Here is a 23,726-nt window from a genome sequence, read left to right as displayed (position 1 = left end):
GGGTGGCTTTCAAGCTCTGTTCCCCTTTCCATGATTTCCCCGTTGCTTTCATTGGGTCTCCCCTTTTTGGACCTTAGACCAGAAAGTTGGGGCTGTAGTTACCCCATGCTGTTGCATAGTTCCTTTGATTGCTATCTTTTTGGTTTGGGTTTTGTTGCTGTTGTTTCCTCAGCATGGGAAAACAACTTCTACTCTTTGCTTGGCTAATTACTACTCATTTTCCAGGTCTTAGTTTTAAACGTCATTTCCTCCTAAAAACCTTCCCTTATTCTTTTTTTTCTTTTACAAGAAATTTTATTTTGAGATAAATTCAAACTTACAGGAACAGTTGCAAAAACAGTACAAACTTCATACATAGAACTCCAGAATACCCCGACCCCCCTCCCGTGATACCCTGATCCACCACCTTTAACATCCTGTCATACTACCATTTCTTTCTTTCTTTCCCTCCCTCCCTCCATCCCTCCCTCTCTCCCTCCCTATCATCCATCATCTATTGCTCTGTCTTCTGAACATATTGAGAGTAAGGTGCACACCTCCTTGAAAAAACAATATAATTCACATAGACATTTCCCATGAACAAGAACATTTTCTTATGCAATCACATTAAACGCAGCTAAGAAGTTCAAGAAATTCAACCTTGATACAATCCCTTATTCTTACATCAATTAGTTCCCCCTTGTTATTCACTCATAGGACCCCTCATAATTTATAATTATGTATGTAAGTTTATTGATTTAATATGTCTCTCTTACTAGACAACGGTGTCTTGTTCACCATTACACAGCATTTCCAATATCTCAAGCAGTGCATGGCACACTGCAAATATTCAATATTTATTTAATGAGTAATTCTATTTTTTTTCATCTGCCCACCACCCAATCATACCCTGCTTCATTCTCAAAAATATACGTAGACCTTCATATTTGAATATGACCTTGCTCTCAAAAATCAAATTAAACCTTATCTTTCTGTAACTTTATAATTTGTAAAGCATTTCACATCTCATTTTTTTTCTTACCTTGTTCTATGAAGTAGAGGTGGTATAATCATACCTTATAGATAAGTAAACTGAGATTCAAAGAGAAAAAAGTTTTCCCAAGGCCAGAGCTAGTCAGTAGATGAGGTAATGGGCAGGGCTATGAGTAGGATGAGGCAGGTGAAGTGCCTTAGGGAGCAAAATTTAAGGAGGTACTCATTCTCAGGATCATTCCAACACTTGAGAATGCTTGCATGACTCTGAGAGTGACCGCTTCCTTAAATGTTGCAGCCTAGGCATCTCACATGCCTCATCCTAGTTTTGTCCCTTTGGTGGGTCAATCCAGATGTCTGACCCCAAGGTTTCCTTTCATAGCTAGAGAGCTCTAAACAACAGTAACCAGCCATGCTTTCATATCTCACTTTCATCTCTGTTTTGATGAAATTTAGTCACAGAGGGCAAATTATTTTATCTCAGATGTAAAATGGATACAAAATCTATTTCATAGGTTTGCTAGAAAGGTTAAAATGATATAATATAGGCATGGCAGTCTGTTGGTTGTGCCCCAATATTTGTCTTCCTCTTCTTCTATAGACTTGGGAATCCCAATTTTTAACTGGGCACATGGTACCCCAAAAAAGGGCTCCATATCCCAGCTTCTCTTTGAGCTAGGGGTGACTATATGACTATGTTTTAGCTAATGGAATGTAAGCACTACTGATGTGTACAACTTTTGGATTGTGTCCCATTCCCCCTTTTCCCTTCTTATTGACTAGAATGTAGATACAGTGGCAGGCCATCTTGAACCACAGAAATTATGGCAACACCCTAGTATCGTGGAAAAAATATGTAAGTTCCTGGTTCCCTGATGACTTTGCAGAGCAGAGCTGGCATTCCAGCTTGGATTTGAAGGAAAGAGTAAAATAAACTCTTATCTTGCTTTCACTAATGTAATTTTTTGCCTTAGTCACAGAAGTTGAACTTACATTCTTATCTTAAAAGTAGGCAAATCAGCATAGGACTTACAAAAGAGTAAGTGCTCAAAAATTAGTAAGGTATTATTACATTCAGCTGTTTTCTAATAAGTATTCAACTACATGTCTCCGTGAAATTAACATGGCTATAGCTGGAGATTTCCTCTATATCTGATTCAGGCTCCACCCTGACACTTCGATCCCTACTCAGGTTTCACTGTACCAGGTGCAGGGCAATCTGCAGAGGATGCACTTGGAACAGAGATGCTGACATTTCAAGGATAGTGACTTCAGGTCTAGAATTATCGTGGATTTGACACCTCAAAATTCTCTAGCTGTAAAATCTTAGAAAGGCTGAAAAAATATGATAAATATTGCTTTAAATGCTCAGCTGAGCTCACACGAAAGCAATTAAAATTCTGAGGAGCCTAAAACAAAAAGTTAAGGGTGAACTGTCATGGGGATACATTTGGAAAGATTGCTGGATTTTACTTATACAGTTATATATAATAGTAAGAAATTAACATAAAACTTGGTACTGGGCCAAGGATACCCTTGGGCAGTCTAAAAGGAATACATGTCAAATCTCTCTGAAGAGACATACCCTCGACCCAGACTATTACAGATAATGAGCCAACGAAGGTAACCTTGCAATTAAAAATTACAAAGCAAACAGGGACACAATCCACCATGTATGAAAATAAGCAGATTTAAGATATAGAAGAGACACCCCCCAAGAAATTACCCCCCAAGAGCTTGAGATATTTGAATGATCTGATAGATATACATAACAAGTATGGCTTAAATGACTAAAGTCATAGAAGAAATTAAAAACATAAGAAAATAATGAGATACTGTGGGAAAAGACTAGATAGATATGAAAAGAATTTACAGAAATGAAAATAATGTAGAATTTCTATAATAGAACTTTTAGATGAAACCTTTTATAGTCCTTGAAATTATAACAGAATTGGAATTGACTGGAGTCAGGATATTAGACAGAAAATTAGATGTAAATTAAGAGAAACAGTGAACTGAAGACAGATAAAGAAAATTATTTAGAATATAGTAGAGATGGAAAATAAGAAAGAGAGATTTAGAGACTGAGAAATTCTGATGAGGGAAAAGATACAATCTTGATTTAACTGAGGTGGATGTGCCAACAGAAGGACACTAGCAGAAATTAGGCAGAGACAGTCTGTCATGTGTGTTCCATGGCTAAACTCAAGGTGTTTCAGAAAATCCATCAATGAATTTTTTCCTGATGACAAGGTCAACTTGCTTTTGCCTTTTGCTATTTACTATGAATAAAATACATGTCACATTCTTCCTCCAAGATTAAGTTTCCTTCTTCCTGAAGAAAACCCTTTAGAAGTTCTTTTGGTGAGCTGTTAGTTGATAACTCCTTGTTCTTCAACTTTATATATCTATATATATATATATACACACACACATACATGCATACATTCACAGTCATGAACAAGGATAAATGGTAATGGCTTTAGGCACTGTGCTTTGGGGTGGTTTGTTACTCAGCAATAGCAGATACAAGGAGGGAGAATAGAAATGGAGAGGAATCCAAGGGGGAATGGTTCAACTGTATCTGTATGTTTTATGTTTTAAAGAAAGACTTAAGGCAAAGATGACAAAATGTTAAGATCCATCAAAGATAGTGAGTAGGTACATAGGTATTTGTTATATAATTCTATTTTTTTGTATATTTAAAGCATTTCACAATAAAAGAAAATTCATATGAGTTAATGTGCTAGAATAGCCAAGATAGCAAAGATGATTTTTAAAAAGAACAAAGAGATGTACTTGCTCTATTGCACCCTCACACACACAAGGTAGACTAGTGGTTGTTAGGTTAGGGATTCTGGAGTGCTAATCCTCTTCTCATCTCAGGACACCTTTCCTATACCTTCCAGATTTTCATCCTCTTGCCTCAGTTAGTCATCTGTAAGACAGGAAACATCAGTTCACAGACAAGAGTTTTAGGCAGAGATGAACCAGGGAAGCATTACAGGGGCAACATCTATATATCTGCTACACAGGTAGGAGACTTTAAATTTCCTAATTACTTCATACCACCGTTACGTCCAAAATCTAGAATCATCTGACTAAAATGTGATAGTCCTTCCCGCTCCACTCAAATGCAGGGTTAGTCACCTACCCTGTGAATTCCTCCTGATATTCTAACCTGACCTGTCCTTTGTATCTGAAGCTGTTGCCGCTACTGGCACAGGTGGCCTTCTGTCTCTCTGCCAGGAGGATTTGCACTTGACCTACCCCAGAGGATAGCACTGAGTCTTTCACTCTGCCCAGAGAGATAGCCACTTAATGCCAGAGAAAAGCAGGGTTAAGTGGTTTGCTGTCAAATGGCTCAACATCCCTCTTGGTTCAACACATCGCTAATGTTTCTATTTTGACTTCCATAGCACCCTCTGTACCTTTTATTCTGCACTAACTGTATACCTTTATTATATATACTGGCTGGTACTGTGAGTTCCCATGTGTTATCTTTTCAATCTATTAGGTTGTAAGTTTCAGAGGACACAGTGTTTTAAGTGACTTAGTATCCCTACTATCTAGTGAAAGGAAGGAAGGAAAGGAGAAAGGTCAGGCAGGAAGGAATGAAGGCAGGAAGGATAACAACAGCAAATATTTATAGAATGACTATATGCCAGGTAGTGTGAACTTTCTTATTTAATCCTTCCAACTACTCAATGAAGTAGATACTATTATTAATTTTTCCTAGCTTACAGATGAGGAAACATGTTTAGAAGGGTTAGGTAATATGCCCAAAGTAACAAGCCACAGCGAATAAGTGGAGGAGACAGCATGTGAACCAGGTTTGTTTAGCTCTAGAGACGGCTCCTAATCCCTGAATGCAGAACTTTGAGAACAGATGAGTTATAACAAGAAACCAGGGATTCATTATAAAGAAAGCAAAAAGGAAAGGGGGGGGGGGGAAGAGCCAGAAAGCAAGGGAGAAAGGAGGGGGAGACCCACCAATAAATTCTCCTCCTGCAAATACCACACCCATGACAACTTGCACGTTGCTGCTTAATTCCTATACATTTCCAGAAAGGATCTGAGGGCTTATTTGGTAATGTGTTCCAGATCTCACCCTCCAAAGTGCCAAAGATATCCAGAGATAGCTCTTATGCTCTCTTTCCTGTGAGAGAAGATACGTATATGAAGTTCTGCCAATGCTTAGATTTGGATACATCAGAAAGTTGGATATATCTTAGATTTGGGTATCTCAAGAAGACTCTTCATTGGAGGTGAAATTGGGAAAAGATGAGAGATCTGAAGTGTATCTTAACGTTAGCTGTGTGTATTTGAAAAGATCATCAGCATGTTTTTAGTCCTGCAGGGAACCTCCGGAGGTTACTTATCCATTCCCTTGTTCTAGCTGGGATTTATTTTAGTCATTCCAGAGATTGTCAGCATCACAGATCACAGAACAGCTTGCCAAGTCTTCTTAATCAAATGGCACCTCAAATCCCATTGCCTTTGTATAACCTTCCAGAGCCTGTTATTAGCATCATGCCTTTGTGTATGGAAGAACTCAGTAAACATTTGCTGGTTTTTGAACGGGATTCTTAGGATCACCCTGCTACTTATATTGTCCTTACCTCTGCTCTCTGTTGAGATGCCCTCTCATGGTCAATATTTCTGCCTAAAGTTGTCGTTCCCAGATTGATGTTCTTGGACTTAGTGGTCCTTTAAGATAGCATTGGGCTATTTAAAGAATCTTTCCAAAAATACATTTTGTTAGGAAACAACCTTGGAGATTAAATAAAATGCCTAGGTTTTGTTTTTGTAAACTTGCCAGGAATTATACAATGATAATTCTATATGTTCTACATGATAATACTATATACTTCTTGCTAGTAAGCAGCTCAGATTCACAGGCTTGTCTTTGATTAATAAAACAAAACAAAACAAAACAAAAACCAGATAGACACTGCTCAAATAATTTCAACTGTTTGCTAAGTAAAAGTTTTCAGAACGTTTCAGGAAAACATGGGGAACATAAAAGAAAGGTTCTTGGAAAGTTAAAGGATAGAAAACCATTTATCTAAATGGTTTTGAATACAGGGTACCTTCTGTAAAAATGTGCTATAAAACAGTCTCTTTACTATTTCGTAATTATGACTTTAACACTGCCCTTATTCTTTTGAGCAAAACAGTGCAATTTCATCTAAATGGGTAAACAAAGCCACAGAAAAGCAACCATTTTCACCTGGAAACCGAAAAAGAGCCCTGAGGTTCTACTCTCCAAGCTTTGTCCTTTCTTCCAATGCAGCATGGCTGGTTTTCCCTTAGGGCCTCTAGAGCAGGAAGGCTCCTGGGAACTCATCTCTAGTTTGCAGAACATTAGCCAGGATCCAACTGAACTCACCAGAGTCATGATGGTGTGTTTTGTACCAATAAGACATCTGCCAACTTCAAGGCAAGCTAGGTTGCCTTCCCACTGACTCTCTTTTTCATTCATTTCTTCCATTCTGGTAACACTGTCAGCTCAGGAACAGTTGGTGCCACAATTCTTGATCAACGGCAAGGTTATAGCTTTGGTTGATTTGGTGTTTGAGAACAAAAATAGAGGAAGGAGCAGTACAGAGTAGAGACCACCAGCTCCATGTCCTAGATTTCCTGGTTTTCAAAGTATATTCTTAAGGCCTGGAGGATTACACTGTCATCTGTCTTAGGGATACGTCAAGCGACACAAACAGGAACTCCATGCTCATTCCCCACCACTGTGTGCTCTAAGGCCCAGGGACCAACTCACAAAAAGAAAAGATGTTCAGCTTCACTCCACTTACTGGCCATTTAGCACTGCCTCCGTTTATCACACCTCTGCTCCCAACTGCACCTTAAACCTACAATGTCCTTCTAGTCTCAGCCTATGGCACCTTCTTAACATCATTCAAGGGGCTGAAACCACTACCCCTCCAAGAAACTAATCTAAAACACTCAGAAAAAGGTCATAACCTCATCCTTCCCTGTCTAAATACAAAATTCCAGACTTCCTCATTTATGGCTTCACTAAAATTCCCACCAATGAAGTGCATGAAACCAGTATTTAAAATTACTTATTTATCAGCATAATGCTTGGTGTGTTTTCCTCAGTGGTATGTAACATCATAAGCAGGATTTCCCCAATCTTACCATATTTCTATAATAGTTATTAGATTTAGGCATTTTAATAAGAGTGCTATTTTGTATCTTGGAATCAAGATATACCATCTTATCATGATGCCAAAGATCCTCTATTTCCTTCAGTTGGCCAGTTACATCATCACCCTACTTGGATTTGGTGTAACTATTGCTTTCATTCATGGCTGTGGATCACACTTTTTCAATGCACTCAGTACTCATGGCAAGTATGTCATAGATGAAGTAAGTAAGAGGTATGCAGCACTTGATAAAGGAAAGACAATGGAAAAGGAGGGGAAACAGAGCAGAGGCAGAAATGGGGACATAGTTAAAGCAAAGAAATGCAAAGGGTAGAAAAACAGTTATGGAAGCTGAGAATGCAGGAAGGATGGAGAAATAAAAATGGTCCCTGTTGTCTGAGTGTCACAATGTTGATGAGCACTAACACACTGACTGGCATTGGTTTAGGCTAACTTTACATCAGGCTTGCAAACAGGATCACTATTTTCCCAGTCTGTGAAATGTTATTAATAGACAGGGGCAAGGTCACATAGGAAAGATGAGACAGGGGTAAAGAATCCAAAGACTTTTTCTGACTCTAGTTTACAAAACCTTAGGAAAAGTAGACTAAAAGCAGTTTTTTGAAACAGAAGAATTTAAAAGACTAAGCACATTTCATCTGTCTCATATATTATTGCTTTTACAAAAAGATTTTCACAAGAAATCCATACTTGCAATGTATTTCTCAGTGCTTTTGCAATTTCATTTGGTAAATATGGTAAAAGGAAGATTCTGTTTGCTCAACTAAGCCTAGCATAGACCTGATATGATTCAAATATTTTGAAAAAGTCAAATGTCTCCATGAAAATGCAGTGAATGGTTTCTTATAGGAAGTGTCCATGTGTGATACAGGGAAGTTTTAACTTACTAATATTCACAAACAGGACACAACTGTAGAAAAAAAAGAGCTATTCTTTCAGGAGATTTTAAGAATGTGTAAGTTAAGGGGTTGATCACAAGTTTGTGCAATACATAAATTTTTGGAATGTTTAACAGACATATATCATGACTTGATTTGTGACTTGGGTTGTAGGTTCTTTTTCTGAGCATCTTTTGCTTGACAGAGTTCCAGCACAGCTCAATTCCTGGAGTTTAACAATCCTCTTCTGCCAGCTTGTCAGTCTATCATGGTTTAGTGCTTGGATGTCAGCGTGAGTGTTGACGATACTCGGAAGATCTGGGGGAGCATGTTACTAAGTTGATAAAACATTTCTTCAGAAATACTCTGTAAGAGGTAAAAACGAAAACTTGTTATATTATCATTGATTTTTTAAAATTTAAAAAGCATTTTAAAATATGGAACTAGGTCTAGATATGAAATGCAATATGTGAACATTATTTTTCATGATTGATTTGACTGCCTGTATGGGTGGGGAGGGGCTTCTCTGGCCCCAAACTCTGAGAACTTACGCTGTTTCTGTCTAATTAGTTTGATTACTAGACAAACCCCAATAGAACACTAATGTAATCAGTCATAAAAGCACCACCAATTTTGCTAAGTTCTACAGAGATACAGAATCATTCTCTGCTAATGCTTTTATTTATGAACTCTACATAATCTCTATATGACAAACATCAGATTAAAAAACAAACAAAGGGAGAGTCAAATTTGGTTGTTTTAGGGGTACATAAAAGATCTCTTAACTGGTAGATGCTGAAACCTTTGACAATAAATTAAGTGCCTTTAAAGTTTTAATCTAAACATTTCTTCCCTTAAAAGGTAGAACTCGGTTAGCATTTTGGTGTGTTATATTTAAGAGTCTGAGGCAGGGTGCCCAGCTATACCTGTGTGGAATATTAAAACAAAGATTAAATTCGGGTGAGTAATGTTGTTACTCAGATAACAAACCTGTGGTACCAAAAATTGCACTGTCCTAGAAATTCCTCCATCCCATGAAGCCATTTCCATCATGAAACCTAAAAGAACAACAGAAAGACTTTGCTGAATTATGAGTTCTGGTCTTCAAACCTACCAGTATGTTCAACTAAGCCTAGCACAGACCTTGAGATAAAGTGAGTTTTCATTGTGGGACTTAATGTCTTGACTTTTTAGGTAGCCACTTGCCTGCAGGAGAGGCTATGCTTAAAGGACAGATAAACTTCTGCTATGTCTAATTCCCATGCTGCAGGGGTTTAACATAGTTTTGTCAATACACACATGATTTTTCAAATCCTCTTTTGCCTCTATACAATGAAACTAAAACAGATTATTAAAGGTTGATTAAATAGCTGGCTTTTTTTCTTTTTGAGAAAATAAAAGGCAATACAGTGCATGCTAGAATCAAAGCAATGTATAAACAAGATCCAAATAGCTTTGTATTTCAGGAGGGCTAGAGACTTGTTTATTTTGTGACAGGAAAATGGTAAGTTAAAAAGCCCCTCATTATATATTTGCTTTTTAAATCACTTGTGTGAGGCATCCCTAGATGACAGGGGTAAATTTCACATTCTTTTGTCTGGGTCTCCTTTCAATATTTGGGAGGAAGAAATTTAGGTAGTCTGTTATTCAGTATAAGGTTATGCTCACCTTTGACACACTTAAACACAAGTTCTGCTCTCCTTAAGCACCAAGGAATAGTCATTTCCTAAAAGAGGAAACAAAATGAATCATACTTTTTCTTTTTCTTTTAAACATTTAAATTTTATTACAGTATCTGGGGAAAAAACAAATTTGGGCATTCTTCATCTCGTATTTCCTGAAGTACTTTAGAAAAGCCTAACATAATTTTTTTTACAACCTTTAATTCGCTAGGTTCTCTTTTATAGCAAATGGGAATATTTTAAAAAGTTGATAACGCAATTTTCCAATACAGTTAAAGCTTTCAAGATGAAGCCGTATCCCTAAAATGGTCATATTCTCATTTGTGTGGTTGTTCTCTTTACCATTTCAAAGCTTTTATTCAGCCACATGCAAATGGTTATGGAGATTGCGGTACCTACAGTCTGTACTGTCTGCATTCTAATTGCTGTGGTTCTACTTATGTTCCTCCTTCAGAGGCGGAGCTGAGACTGACTATCAATTTTGTTGCTTCATTTCACAGAAAGACTCTTCAGGATCTTCCTCCTTTTTCTGTTCTAAGGTTTACTGTGTATTTCTATTCCCAAGCTCCATGATAAATACTTTTTTTTTTTTTTTTTTTTGCCTTGTGCTGGGATGTAGAGAGGACCTCATAAGCACACTTGAAATGCACGTTTCTTCCAAGCTACTGTTTAGTGTTAATTCAGATAAATCAAGTTTGTAAAAATTCACATGGTCACATGGTCTACAGGTGGGCTGTCACTCAGTTGCCAAACTGTTTTAAGCTTCTTTTGACCACTATTTCCACTGTCCATTTCTGCAGTTTCTCACTTTGACATAAGTTTTTTTATAGCAGTTGGCCTATTTGGCATGTGAAAAAGGTGTTGCTCATTAAGAGAATTTTGTTTATATTATTTAATGAAGGATTGTATTAAAGAAAAGAGGAGCTCATGTTCAAGTTTAATGAAAAGCATACAACTGACTAATATTTTTAGAATATGGTGGAGTTCTTGAACACGATAAACCTGTTCTTTTATATCTACTGATGAGGAAATGAAGTATTCCAAATGATTCAAAGATGCAAGTTCCTGACCTATAAAAAAACTGAAATAATCTTTCTTTATTTTGTCCAAACCAACTCCCAAAAGCATTTGAACTGGAATAGTCCCACTGAGAGAAACTGAGTCCATGGTTCCATGATAAGACTGATGAATTAGCTTACTTAGTAAACTGCTACTCCCACTATGGAGCCATGGCTGTATATCACCACACTGCAGACTCTGTATGATCGATTAGTGTGAAACACTTCACCAAGTCTTGATATGAAATTACACTACTGCACATTTTGTACCATAGCTGCTCAGCAAAATCAAGATCATCACTGTACTGTGAAAAGACACTCAATGGAATGATCAACTGCAGCAATGTCAGGCTTCACTGTCTCTGTGTCTTTTTTGGTAGAATCACCAAATCCATCCAGTTTATTTAAGTCATCCAGAAATTCCTGCACAAGTTCAACAGCAGATTTTGCCTCCAGAGATTCAGGCCATTCAGTTATACCAGACCTCAAACTATCAGCCGAAACAAGGAGAAATTTTCAGTTCTCTGTGAAGATGATTCAAAGGACTTCTGGGTTCTCCTGATTCCACTTTAATATTCAGATCTGCAGTTGAAGGGAGTGGAGGGATTTGAAGAATGTCATCCACAGAATTGCAGAAAAAATCCAGAGTGATTGCTGTTTGTGATGTGGAGACTATATCATCCAAGATAGTGGACTTAAAGAGCTCATACTGGGCAAAGTCCTGGTTGTTACTATAGATAAATGATGCCTTTTCTTGTGTGAACTCCTTAGGTCTTTGAGATTTACAGAATAATTTTTATCAGCTTTACAACTGACCACATATAGGACAATTCCTGTGATGCCGTTATTTGTTGTCACAAGCTCAGCTCCTAGCCAACAAGTACCTTAAGGATCTCAACAGTCACAACTTACCCAAAGGGGAGGAAGGACAGTAAGTGGCTGGTTAATCTTCAAATGGGTCATATTAGGATTGTGCACCATGGTACCAAGTCCAATTAACTGCCTTGCTCTCCCAATTGGTAAAGCAACATTCTTACCAGTAGAGAAATCAGAAATAGCAGTTTCTTCAGATTTTAGTTCTTCAACATGATCTGTTTCTTCCTTTTCTAAAGGTGCTTTTCCCATGATGAATACCACATCATTTTCATTTAGGATATTCTTCAAAGGGTTTGGTTGACCTTTGCTAATCAAATGCACTTGAACATCAGTCTCAGAGATAAATGGTTCTTTGCAGATTCCTGTCATTTCTTCATTAAATTACTGCAGAGGGTGAACATATAACTCCTCAGCTGCACGATTCAAATGCACCCACATTGAATCATACATTTTTAACAGAGAAAAATACAGCCAGCTCTGAATATATCTGTAATGCTGACCATACATTTTGTGAAGAGATTCAGGCAACTCTTTGCTAATCCCAGCTGGACTTCCTCTGGTTTTTAGGCATACAACTTCTTTCAACTGTTAGACTATACCCGTGGAATGCAAACTAATTAGCTTAATAAATGTAATTTAAAAAATAAACATATCCTTAAAACTTTCTACATAATTAATTCTAAAGACAAATCTAAGTGACTTAGAAACTCCCCTTACTACTCTCAAGATATTAGCATGAATAATTGTATTAAGTTGTATAATATTTGCATAAGTAATGCATTAAAATGTTTTACTGTATATGTTATTACAAAATAATGAAAATAAACAAACACCTCATCACAGCCCCTTAAATCATCTGCATTCATTTTTCTAAGCTCTTTTCCAATCTTTAACCAAATACACACAAGTGCCAGTGCCAGACTATACCCAATACGTTTATAATTTTCCATAGTTAATATCAGTGATTTTATCATTTTAAATCCTGTATATTTTTCCATGTTGCAAGTCTTCATAACTATAACTATAAAACACATTTACTATTTCATTACGATGAGTTTCAAACTTTTTGGGTCTCAGGATCTTTTACACATCTAAAAGTAGAGCTTTTGTTTATGTGAATTACACTTTTTTATATTTACTACATTAGAGATTAAAACAGAAAAAACAGACAACCGAGAGGCAGAGAGATAAAATGATTTGTCAAAAGTTAAAGATGGTAGGTTGATTTACACATTCAATAACCTTTCCAACCCTCTTCTCCCTTACTTCCCTTTACTATAGAAGCAAGAAAGCAAAAGAATCCAATTTTCTCGCCTCTTTTGCAGAGAAGGGTGATTACATGATCGGCAAATGAGAGATGATGAAAGAAAGGCAAGTCTTATGAGGTTTCTGCCCTTCACTTTTCCTTCTTCCTCTTTTCTGCCTTGAATGAGAGACGCTGTCTGGAAGTCAGAAACAACTTGCAACCAGGAATTTGAAAGCAAAGTGTAGCACAGCTAGAAGACAGAAGAAGCCTTGTTCCTTGATGAACTGTAGCAGTCCTGGAATATCTACCTATCTCTGGATTCATCTTCTATTATATGCAATAATCTAATTTTTAATTGATATAGGGGCTTTTGAGCCCAAACTATGAAATGCCTGGAACAGCAATTTTGGCAGAAGCTGTGAACTGTCCAATATCCAATTCCCTCTCTCCTTTTAAATTTAATACACACACTGAAAAGTATATAAAATGTAAATATATAGTACAATGAATACATACAGAGCAAGCACCTGTATGGTTAAGCAAGAGAACATTACCAACATCTCAGAAGACCCCAAGGGACTTCTCACTCACATCCCTGCCTACCCCCTCCCCCAAAGCAAAAACTCTCCTGACTTCAAGGAAATCACTTCCTTTTTTGCAGTTTTACCAATATATTTAAGAGGTTACAACTCTCCTGACTTCCATGGAAATCACTTCCTTGTTTTTGTTTAGTTTTATCCCCTATATATTTACTTCTAATGATACGGTTGTGGTTTGCCTGTGGTTGACTTGTATATAAATGGAATCACACACACACTATATATTCTTTTGTGGTCTGCTTTTTTTGATCAGCAGTATGTTTATACAATCCATCCATATTTTTGTGTGTGGTTCATTCATTTTTATAGTGGTAAGACTTCATTTTACAAATATTTCATATTTATCCATTTTACTGTTGAAGGACACTTTGGTTATTTCCAGTTTGAGGCTATGTGAATGGTGCTCTATGAACATCATTGCACATGTATCCTGGTGCATGTATACTCAACAGCAAATTTGCTGGGTCATCATCTTATCTTCAACTTTACTAGAAAATGCCAAATTGTTTTCCAAAGTGGCTTTAACAATTTACATTTCCACCAGCAGTGAATCAGATTTCTTGTTATTCTACATCCTTGTTAACCTTGCTTTGTCAGCTTTTATAATTTTTGCCAATTTGGTAGCGCATCATATTTTGTTGTGGTTTTAATTTGTATTTCCTTGAGTGCTAATGAGACTGAATACCTTTGTGTATGCTTACTATAAGTTTGGATGTCTCTCTGTGAAATGTCTCAAGTCTTTTGCCCATTTTTCTATTGGGTTGTTTTTTTCTTGTTGACAAGAAAAAAGCTCTTTGCATGTTCTGGAAACAAAATCCTTTGTCACCTATATTTGTTGCAAATACTGTCTCCCATTTTGCAGCCTCTCTTTCTACTCTCTTTATTGTGTCTTTATATCAACAAAAGGTTTAAATTTCATTTTGGTAAAAATGCTTTTTATGTTTTGGTTGAAGAAATCTTTTCCTATTCCTATCCTATGGTCCTGTATTGCATTCTAAAAGCTTTATAATTTTACCTTTCACATTAGGTCTATACTCTACCTAGAGCTGACATTTGTGTAGGGTACAAATTAGAGCTCTAATTTTATTTTTTCCCCATATGGATACCCACCGAACCAACACCGTTTATCCAAAAGACAATCCTTCATAAAAATTATGTAATAAATTGCAAAGGGTAATTAGTTTTGCAGTGTAAAATTTTATATTGGAGAAACCTGGCGGATCGAAGTTAACATAATCAGTAATGGGACATATTGATACCATGTGCCTCTTGATATGATGCACTGTGAACTTAATCAGGAGGAAACATCAAACAAACCCAAACTGATAAATAGTCTACAACATAACTGGTCTATACGTTTCATAAATACCAAGGTTATGAAAAATAAATAAAGACTTAGGAACTGTTACAGATTAAAGGAAACTAAAGAGACATGATGACTAAATATAACGTCGCTTTGGACTGGATAACAGACCAGAAAAAAACATTTTTTTCCTTTTATTATATTAAGTGGTAAAATTTGAATGAAGTTCATATATTAGATCATAGTAGTGAATCAATATTATTATAGATATATATTCTTTATGTTTTAGGAAATGCCTCTGAAGGGGTAAGAGACATAGTGTCTGCAACTTTTAAGTGGTTCAAAAAAATATACATGTACACACATTCACTTATACACACAGGGTATATATATAACTGTGGTAAAATGAGAACATTTAAAGAATCTACATAAAGCACATTTAGGAATTCTTTGTATTATTTCTGCAACTTCTTTATAAGTCTGGAATTATTTGCATGCTTTTGTTTCTGAGCTATCTGTTCCATTCCATTGACCTATTTATCTATTCCTGTGCCGATACCACAGAACCTTCAATTACTATAGCTTTAAAATAAAACTTGGTTATCTGTTAGAACAATTCTTCCCACTTTGTTCTTCCCTTTCAAGAGTGTGAATTATTATTAGTTCCATAAAGCTTTTAGAATCAGCTTGCCAAATCACACACACATACAGATTTGAGATTCTGATAAAGATTACATTAAGCCTTAAGAGTAATTTTTGTGGTGCTGACAATTTATAATATTAAGTTCTTTGATTCATGGACTTGTGTACATTATTTAGGTGGTCTATAATTTCTTTCAAAGTTCAGCTATTTTCTCTGTAAAGGTTATACATAGCTATTTGATATTTTCCTATGTACTTTCTCTTTACATGCTACTATGAATGGCATCTGTTTAAACATTTTGTTTTCTAACTGTGTTCTTGGTTTATAGAAATAAAACTGATTTTTAATTTTTAATCCAGCAAACTTGTTGAGCTCTCTTATTAATAGTAATATGTTACCTGTAGATGCTCCGGGAATTGTTATGTATACAATTATATCTATAAAAAGTAACAGTATCATTTCTTCCTTTCTAGTCTTTATACTTTTAATTTCTTTTTTATCTTCATGTAAGAAACAATGTTGACTAGATGGGATGATAGTAGGCATTATGGTCTTTGTTCTTGGTCACAATGGGAAAGTTTTCAATATCATTAAATATGATGTGAGCCCCAGGCTTCCTGCAGATATTCTTTATCAGGTTAGAAGTTCCCTTTTCTTTTTGTTTAAGACATTAAAAAAATTATGAACGGGGTTGCAGTTTATCTAAATACTTTATTTTCTCCTTTAAACTGTTAATGTTAACATAGAGACTGATTTCCTAATGTTCAACCAACCTTGTCTTAGAATATACCTAACTTGGCCATGATGCATATATATTGCTATATTGTGCTTAGGATTTTTGCTTCTATGTTTATAACTGGACTGGAGTGTAATTTTACTTTCTTGTACTACCTTTGTCAGATTTTGGTATAAAGATCCTGCTAGACAAATAAAATACGTTGTGGTGTGTACTTATTTTTTCTATACTCTGTAAGTGCTTGATTAAGATTGGAAATTTTTTGTACCTTGAATATTTTCTAGAACTCTCTAGCAATGTTATCAAATTTATTGATATACAATTGTCAATAATACCTTCGAGTTAATATTTAATGTCAACTCAATCTGTAGTCCTTTTTCATTAATAATATTGCTTACATGAGGCATCTCTTCTTTTCTCAGTAAGTTTTACCAGAGATTTATCAATTTCATCAAATTTGAATTTGTTCATTCTATCTTGTATGTTTTCTAATTCACTGATTTTAACTCTTACTTTTATTACATTTTTCCATCTATATTCTTTGAGATTATTTTACTATTATTTTCCTAACTTTGGATGGATGCTTGGCTCATCAGCATTCAGCCTTCCTTTCTTTCTATATATTTAAAGTTACAAACACCCCTCTAAGAACTGCTTTCGCTGTATCCCACAAATTTGAATATATATCATTAACGTTTATTTAAAAATATTTTCAAGTTTCCATTTTATTATTTTGTCTTTGGTGCATATGTTATTTAAAAGGGTGTTTCTGAATCTCTATACACATGGTATTTTTCTAGATGACTTTCGGTTATTGATTTCTTGCACAATTACATTATAATCACAGAACAAAATCTGCATGATTGAACTCCAATGAAATCTGTTAAGATTCCTTCTGCCTCAGTATAGGTTCAGTTTTGTAAATGTTCAATATGTGCTTGTAAAGAATGTATATATCACAGGCACTGGGTGTAACATTAATCATGTTGCTTATCTGATGTGTCTCATTGATCTAGAAATTACTTACAGAAATGTTAAAATCTCCCACTAGAATTGTGGCTGTGTCTATTTTTGCCTATAGTTCGGTCAATTTTTGCTTCATACATTGTTAGGCTATCTTATTATACGGTACACATACATTTGAACCATTTAATCCTTCAGGTGAAATACACCTGTGTAATAATGAAGTGACTTTATTAAAGTTCTTTGCCTTGAAGTCTATTTTTCTAATAATTCTGTATTGCTTACTATTTGCATAACATACCTTTCTCCATTCCTTTATTTTAAAACTTTTTTTATATCCTTGTTTTAAATGTATCACTTGTAAGATAGATAGCTCTTTTTAAAAAAAACCTAGCCTGATAATCCTCATCTTTTAACTAGAGCACATTTATATTTAATGTCTTTACTAGCCTTTAAACTTATATTTAAATTTATCTTTTTATTTTATGCATTTAATTATGCCATCATTTCTATGCTTCGTTTTCTTTACTTTCTTCCTTTGGGATTAAATGCTTTACCATCACATTTTCACCCTCTACTCTTTCTATTATTTTATACAGTCAATATTCATTTAGATTTACTCATATATTTACCACTTTTGTTGCTTTTCATGTCTTCTTGCACATCTACCTTGTAATCTAAGATCATGTATCTTTTGTCCGAGGTACATTCTTTAGGATTTCCTCTACTCGTAATTTTGCTGGTGGTAAACTCTCTTAATTTGTTTGCTTGAAAATATTTTTATTTTGCCTTCATTCACAAAGCATACTTTTTGCTGGGTACATAATTCTAGGTTGGTAATTATTTCCCTTGGCGTCTGAAAGTATAATTCTGTCTCTGGCTTCCACTGTTCTATTGAGAAGTCAGTTGTCTATCATCCTTTGAGTAATCTGTCTTTTCTATGGCTGCATTTAGGACTGGTGTCACTATGATATTTTTAGGCACAGGCTTCTTTTTATTTATCCTGATTTGGGCTTCTTGAATCTGTGGATTGGTATTTTTCACCAGCTCTGAAAAATTCTGAGCCATTATCTCTTCAAACATTGCCTAACTCTGTCTATCTCCAATTAAATGTATGTTAGACCTTTTCAAATACTATATGCATCTTGTCTTTTACCACCATTGTGTCTCTCTGTGCTACATTCTGGATAATATTTTATGACCTTTCTTTCAGTTCACTATTCTCTCTACAACCATGACTAATCTATTGCCAAAACATTTCACTGAGTTCTTAATTTTGGTCATTGTATTTTAGGTCTGGAAATTCTAGTTGGTTCTTTTTTTAATTTGCTATTATAATTTTTAAAAAATTAGCAAAATTGAGGTATAATTTAAATTAAATTCACCAATTTCAAGAGTACATTTTGATGAGTTTTGACAAATGTATCCAGTCATGTAATTACCACCACAATCAAGATACAGAATATTTCCATCACTTCAGAAGGTTTCCTTGTGCCCTCCTGCAGTTAATCCCCTCCCCCCACTCCTGGTCTCTGGCAACTACTAATCTACTTTGTCTCTAAAGTTTTGCATTAATAAATTTAAATGGAACACACAGTATGTAGTCTGTTCTGCATGGTTTCTTTCACTTAGTATAAGGCTTTAAAGATTCTTCCACATTGTTGCATGTATCAGTAGCTTGTTTTTTTTTTTTAGTTTTTGTACTGCAGAGTAATACTCCATTTTATGGACAGACTATAATTTATTTATCCATTCATTAATTTTGGGACAGTCAGATGATTTTAGGTTTTTGATGACTATGAAAAAAATGATGCTGCTATGAACATTTGAGTATATGTTTTGGTGTGGCATAATTTTTTATTTCTTTTGAGTAAATACCTAGGAATGGTATTGCTGGGTTGTATGTATTTGTAATTTTATAAGAAACTGCCAGACTGTTTTCCAAAGTGATTGTGTCATTTTGAATTCCCACCAGCAATGCATGAGAGTTCTGATTGCTCCATATCTTCACCCACATCTGGTATTATCAGTCTTTTAAATTTAAACTATTCCAGGTGGTATGTAATGGTATCTCATTGTTATTTTAATTTGCACTTCCCTAGTGATTAATGAGGCTGATTATCTTTTGATGCGCTTATTTGCGCTTCATATATCTTCTCTTGTGAAGTATCCTTCAGATCTTTTACCCATTAAAAAAATCATACTGTTTGTCTACTTGTTCTCCATTTGTCTACTTGTTCTTCAACTACACAAGTTCTTTATATATTCTAGACACAAGTCCTTTATCAGGTATGTGTTGCAAATATTTTATCCCATCTTGATGTTTGCATTTTCATGTTCTTAACAGTATCTTTCAGTGAGCGCAAGTTTTGACTTTTGATGAAATATAATTCATAAAGTTTTTAATGGTTAATGCTTTTTGTGTCCTAACAAATCTTTACTTAACCTGAAGTCACCAAGATTTTCTTCTATTTTTCGTTAGAAGTTTTATAGCATTAACGCTTATGTTTAGGTCTATGATCCATTTTAAGTTAATTTTTGTATACTATGTCAGATAAGGGCTAAGATTATTTTTTTTCAATATGAATATTCAATTCTTCCAACATCATAGGTTGAAAAAGATTACCCTTTCTCCCATTGAACTGCCTTGACATCACTGTTGAAAATCAACTGAACACACACACACACATAAATATATATAATTGAATATATAGATCTATTTCTAGATTCTTCATTGTTCTTTTAATCCACAGCCTATTCTTCTGCAAATATCAATCACAATGTCTTGATTACTGTAGTTTTTTTGTAAGTCTTGAAATCAGGTGGTGTAAGTTCCCCAACTTTGTTCTTTTTCAAAACTGTTTTGACTGTTTTTAGATCTTGTGTATTTCCATAAAATTTTTAGAATTAGCTTGTCAATATCTACAAAATTGTCTTACAAAGATTTTGATTGGGATTTAAATTTATAGATCAATTTGAGGAGAACTGGTATCTTGACAACACTGAATCTTCCATTCCATGAACAAGTGTATCTTTCCATTTATTTAAGTCTTTTAAATTTTCTCTCAGCAATGTTTTGTAGTTGCCTGGTCACTTTTCATAGCATCTTTTTACTTGAAGACATTTTAAGCTCGTCTTCAGATTCTTTAAACATAGTAATCAACTATTTTGTGGTTAGTACCTCGTAATTCCAGTGTCTCAAGTCTCTGTATCTGTTTCTCTGTTCCTTTGTTCCTGCTGGTTCTTATTCATGGTGTCTCATTTCCTCAAGAGTCTGGTTATATTTGACTAATGCTGGATGTTCAATTGAAGATCATACACAAGAATCATTACTAAAGTATAAATGTATATTTGCATCAACTTTAAAATATTGTTCTAAAACATATTTTTGAAATGTCATGCAAAATAATCAGAATTAAGGAATTATTACTATTTATACTACTTTAATAAAGCACTCATTTTTATATTTAAAAAGTATTATTTCACAGTAATGGTTTGACCAAAAGTAGATGGGAAAATATTAGTCAAGTCCTTTCATTATCCAGCTTCTCCAAAAACATCATGTTTTACTCATTAACCATGCTTTCTTAGTTTTTCTATGTGTGTGGTTAATAGAGTGGCCCAGAGTAAGCATCTATGAGACAAATTAAGAACTTCACACTTTCAGAATGAGGTGAATTAATGACAAAGTTTCATCAGTGCTATACTGTATAGAGAACACACAAAATACCAATTCATGGCAGGATCCCAGGATATCTTTGAAATTATAGACTTTCTAAAAAGCAATTTAATTTTCAGATGATGGAAACCCTCTGGCTCTGTTTAACTTAAACAGCTTAGCAGCATATGAATCTGAAAAGAAATGCTAGACATATGAATGTACACAGACACATCTGAGTTATTTTCAAATCTTTTATATGCCTATGCAGAGACTCCATCAAGCATAGATAGATGTTTGCCAGCAGTTTTTTAATCTGGTGATTTTATCTCTGAGTAAAACCAACACTTAAAAAAACAGCTTTGAGTTCTTAGAAAAAGTAAACCATAAGCTTTAGAAGTCAATAAAGTTATGAGAAGACATGACATTGCCTGTCATTATGGGCCACGGTCCTCAGTTTCAAAAGGTGCTCACTCCTGCAAAGAAAATTTAGTATATACTATATCGCAAATGGGAGATACAATATAGTTGTTCATGTAATAGGAGAGGAAGTTTCTGATCGTGAGTTTTAAGTAATGGCAAAGTGACCAAACCTTAACGACACACCTGTAAAACCACTTGTGAAAGAACTCCATTGAAAAAGCCAGATGGATTATGTGAAACACTTAGACTGGAACTGAGGCAGAAATTTGGGCCCAACTGTGACATTTTAGATAAGCAGGTACTACACACAGAATAAATCATGAATCTGTGAAACTGAAACTAAAATGCCAATTCTGATTATAATCGGAGGCAGTATCTTCCTTCTAAAGTTAATGGCCATGCACAGACTATTCAATTTGAATCTTCTGATTAGGGTAAGGTTGAACTACAGAGGTGATTAAGACTTAATCAGTATGTAATTTTGGGTCTTCAAGGGATAACCTGGAAATTAAACATAAGAATTATCTTCTGGGTTTATATATCCATTGGGGAGATTCCAAGATTATTCTTTACTTCTCAAGTTTGTTTCTCTGGAGTACCTGAGACATTTTCATTGATCAGTTTCACAACTACTATAAGAAGGTGATAGCCTGGCTTTGTTTCTTATTTTTCATATTCAAAAACAATGGAGTTGGTACAACTACTGTGCAAAACTATTTGACTATGTCTACCAAAGATAAACATACCCATACCCTGAGACTCAACAATTCCATTCCTATGTTTTCTGTATATGTGTACATGCATGTGTGTGTGTGTATCCATAAATATATATACACCCTCAACAGAAATGCAAAAAGACATATACTAGAATGTTCATAGCAATACTAGTAATAATCCAAATCTGGAAACTACCCAAATGTCCATAAATAAGTGGAGTGGCTAAATAATTGTGGTATAGTCACAAAATGGAATAATATATAACGATGAAAATGGACAATCTATAACCACACACAATAGTATGGATAAATTTCAAAAACATAATATTAAGTGAAAGAAACCAGATGCAACAGTATATACTATATAATTCCACTTATATATACTACAAAAACAAACCTAAACTAATCTATACTCTTAGAAGTGAAAATAGTGGTTACCCTTGCAGGGGAATTGAGGGATAGTTCAAGTGCCTGAGGGGAGCATTAGGGCGGCTTCTGGGGTGCTGCATGTTCATGACCTGTGTTCAGTCTGTGAAAATTTGAGCTGTATACTTACGATATGTGCAATTTTCTATAGGTGTATTATACTTCAATAAAAAGTTAAAAACAACCAACAACATCTTCATCAACAATGACAACAATCACAACTAAAATTCCCAACCCCCAAATTATTAATATAAGAGGAAGTTAGTTATTTAGGATTTTTGGCTTGCAGGTTCATTCCATATCCATTAGCCTAGATTTACAGCATCTTCAGATACTAAGACCTCCAGAGATAGAACTGGTAATACAAGTACGCCTTTCTTACTGATACTTTTTCCTTTTCAACTGTCAATTAATTTCTATAGCTCTTTTTTCCTACCACAGGACACAGACTGTTTCAAACATAATTACCATTACCTTGTACATTAAAATGTGGCAACCAAGCATCTAGCAATTCTGTTTGTTAGAGGATGAAAATAACACCTGGAAATGCTTGGGCATCCTTGCACAAAAGCTAAAGCAAATATTACCTCTATATCCTGGGTGCTGTCATCTGAGTTTGTAGAATAAACTTCTTGACCTGAATGGATGTTTACATCCAACAAATGGGAGGATCCTGGCTCAATATACTTCTGTGAATTAAACTGGACACTTTGGACACAAACTTAATGTTCTGCAGCTGGCTGTCCCAATTTTAAACATGTAACTTTTGTGCCATTGTGGGAGAGGGAATGCTAGTAGTATCAGGTGTCTTGAAGTAAATCTGAACTTAGTGACTTTTGGAAACACTGTTTTTGCGGTTGTTTCCCACCTACATATAACCATTTTTATCAACTGGTTAACCAGGAATCCAGCTGCAGAAATGTTGGGATGTTTCCTTGTGGCAGGAATTCATCATAAACTTTCTTTGCTACTCTCGTCACTAGTTAGTGACGATAACCTAACAGTGGCTAAAAATTCCAGACGGAACTAAAACTTTATAAAGCTACAGTGGGAAAAAAACAACCCATGTTTGTCACTCTTATGATACCATATTAGGTATGACCGAGGCTACAGAAGTAAATGAAATGAGAAATCAGGAAGTCGGATATAGTTCTCATAGTATGGAGCCAGAATTCTCTCAATTAAAATAATAATTTGTTTGGTGAAAATACCAAGGGATTTTAAGTGGGTAATCATTTAAAATCATCTCGCCTTAGAATTAATTATTTGAGTGTTTACATAGGGTATTGCATTTTAAATGAGGCTTCTCATAATATAATGAGACTATCAGTGGGGACTTCATCACTCTGAAAAGTAAAA

The 23,726-nt window shown here is 35.0% G+C and overlaps 1 protein-coding gene and 1 pseudogene across 2 annotated transcripts in view; both read right to left on the bottom strand.

Annotated features, from left to right (window-relative positions):
• Positions 1-7,788: 7,788 nt before the first annotated feature.
• C8H12orf4 (chromosome 8 C12orf4 homolog) overlaps positions 7,789-23,726 on the bottom strand; it is a 63,787-nt gene continuing 47,849 nt past the window's right edge. For both annotated transcript variants that reach the window (XM_037846838.1, XM_037846839.1), the window contains exons 12-14: positions 9,707-9,764; positions 9,029-9,096; positions 7,789-8,404 (exon numbers count right to left, since the gene is read on the bottom strand). In XM_037846838.1, the coding sequence (XP_037702766.1) occupies positions 8,312-8,404; positions 9,029-9,096; positions 9,707-9,764 (219 nt within the window). In that variant the 3' untranslated portion in view covers positions 7,789-8,311. The remainder of the gene's footprint in view (positions 8,405-9,028; positions 9,097-9,706; positions 9,765-23,726) is intronic.
• On the bottom strand, positions 10,262-12,318 carry LOC119541612 (annotated as a pseudogene).

Source organism: Choloepus didactylus, chromosome 8 (genome assembly GCF_015220235.1).
Source record: "Choloepus didactylus isolate mChoDid1 chromosome 8, mChoDid1.pri, whole genome shotgun sequence".
Classification (NCBI taxonomy): domain Eukaryota; kingdom Metazoa; phylum Chordata; class Mammalia; order Pilosa; family Megalonychidae; genus Choloepus; species Choloepus didactylus.
This window is presented reverse-complemented; position numbering and strand designations above follow the sequence as displayed.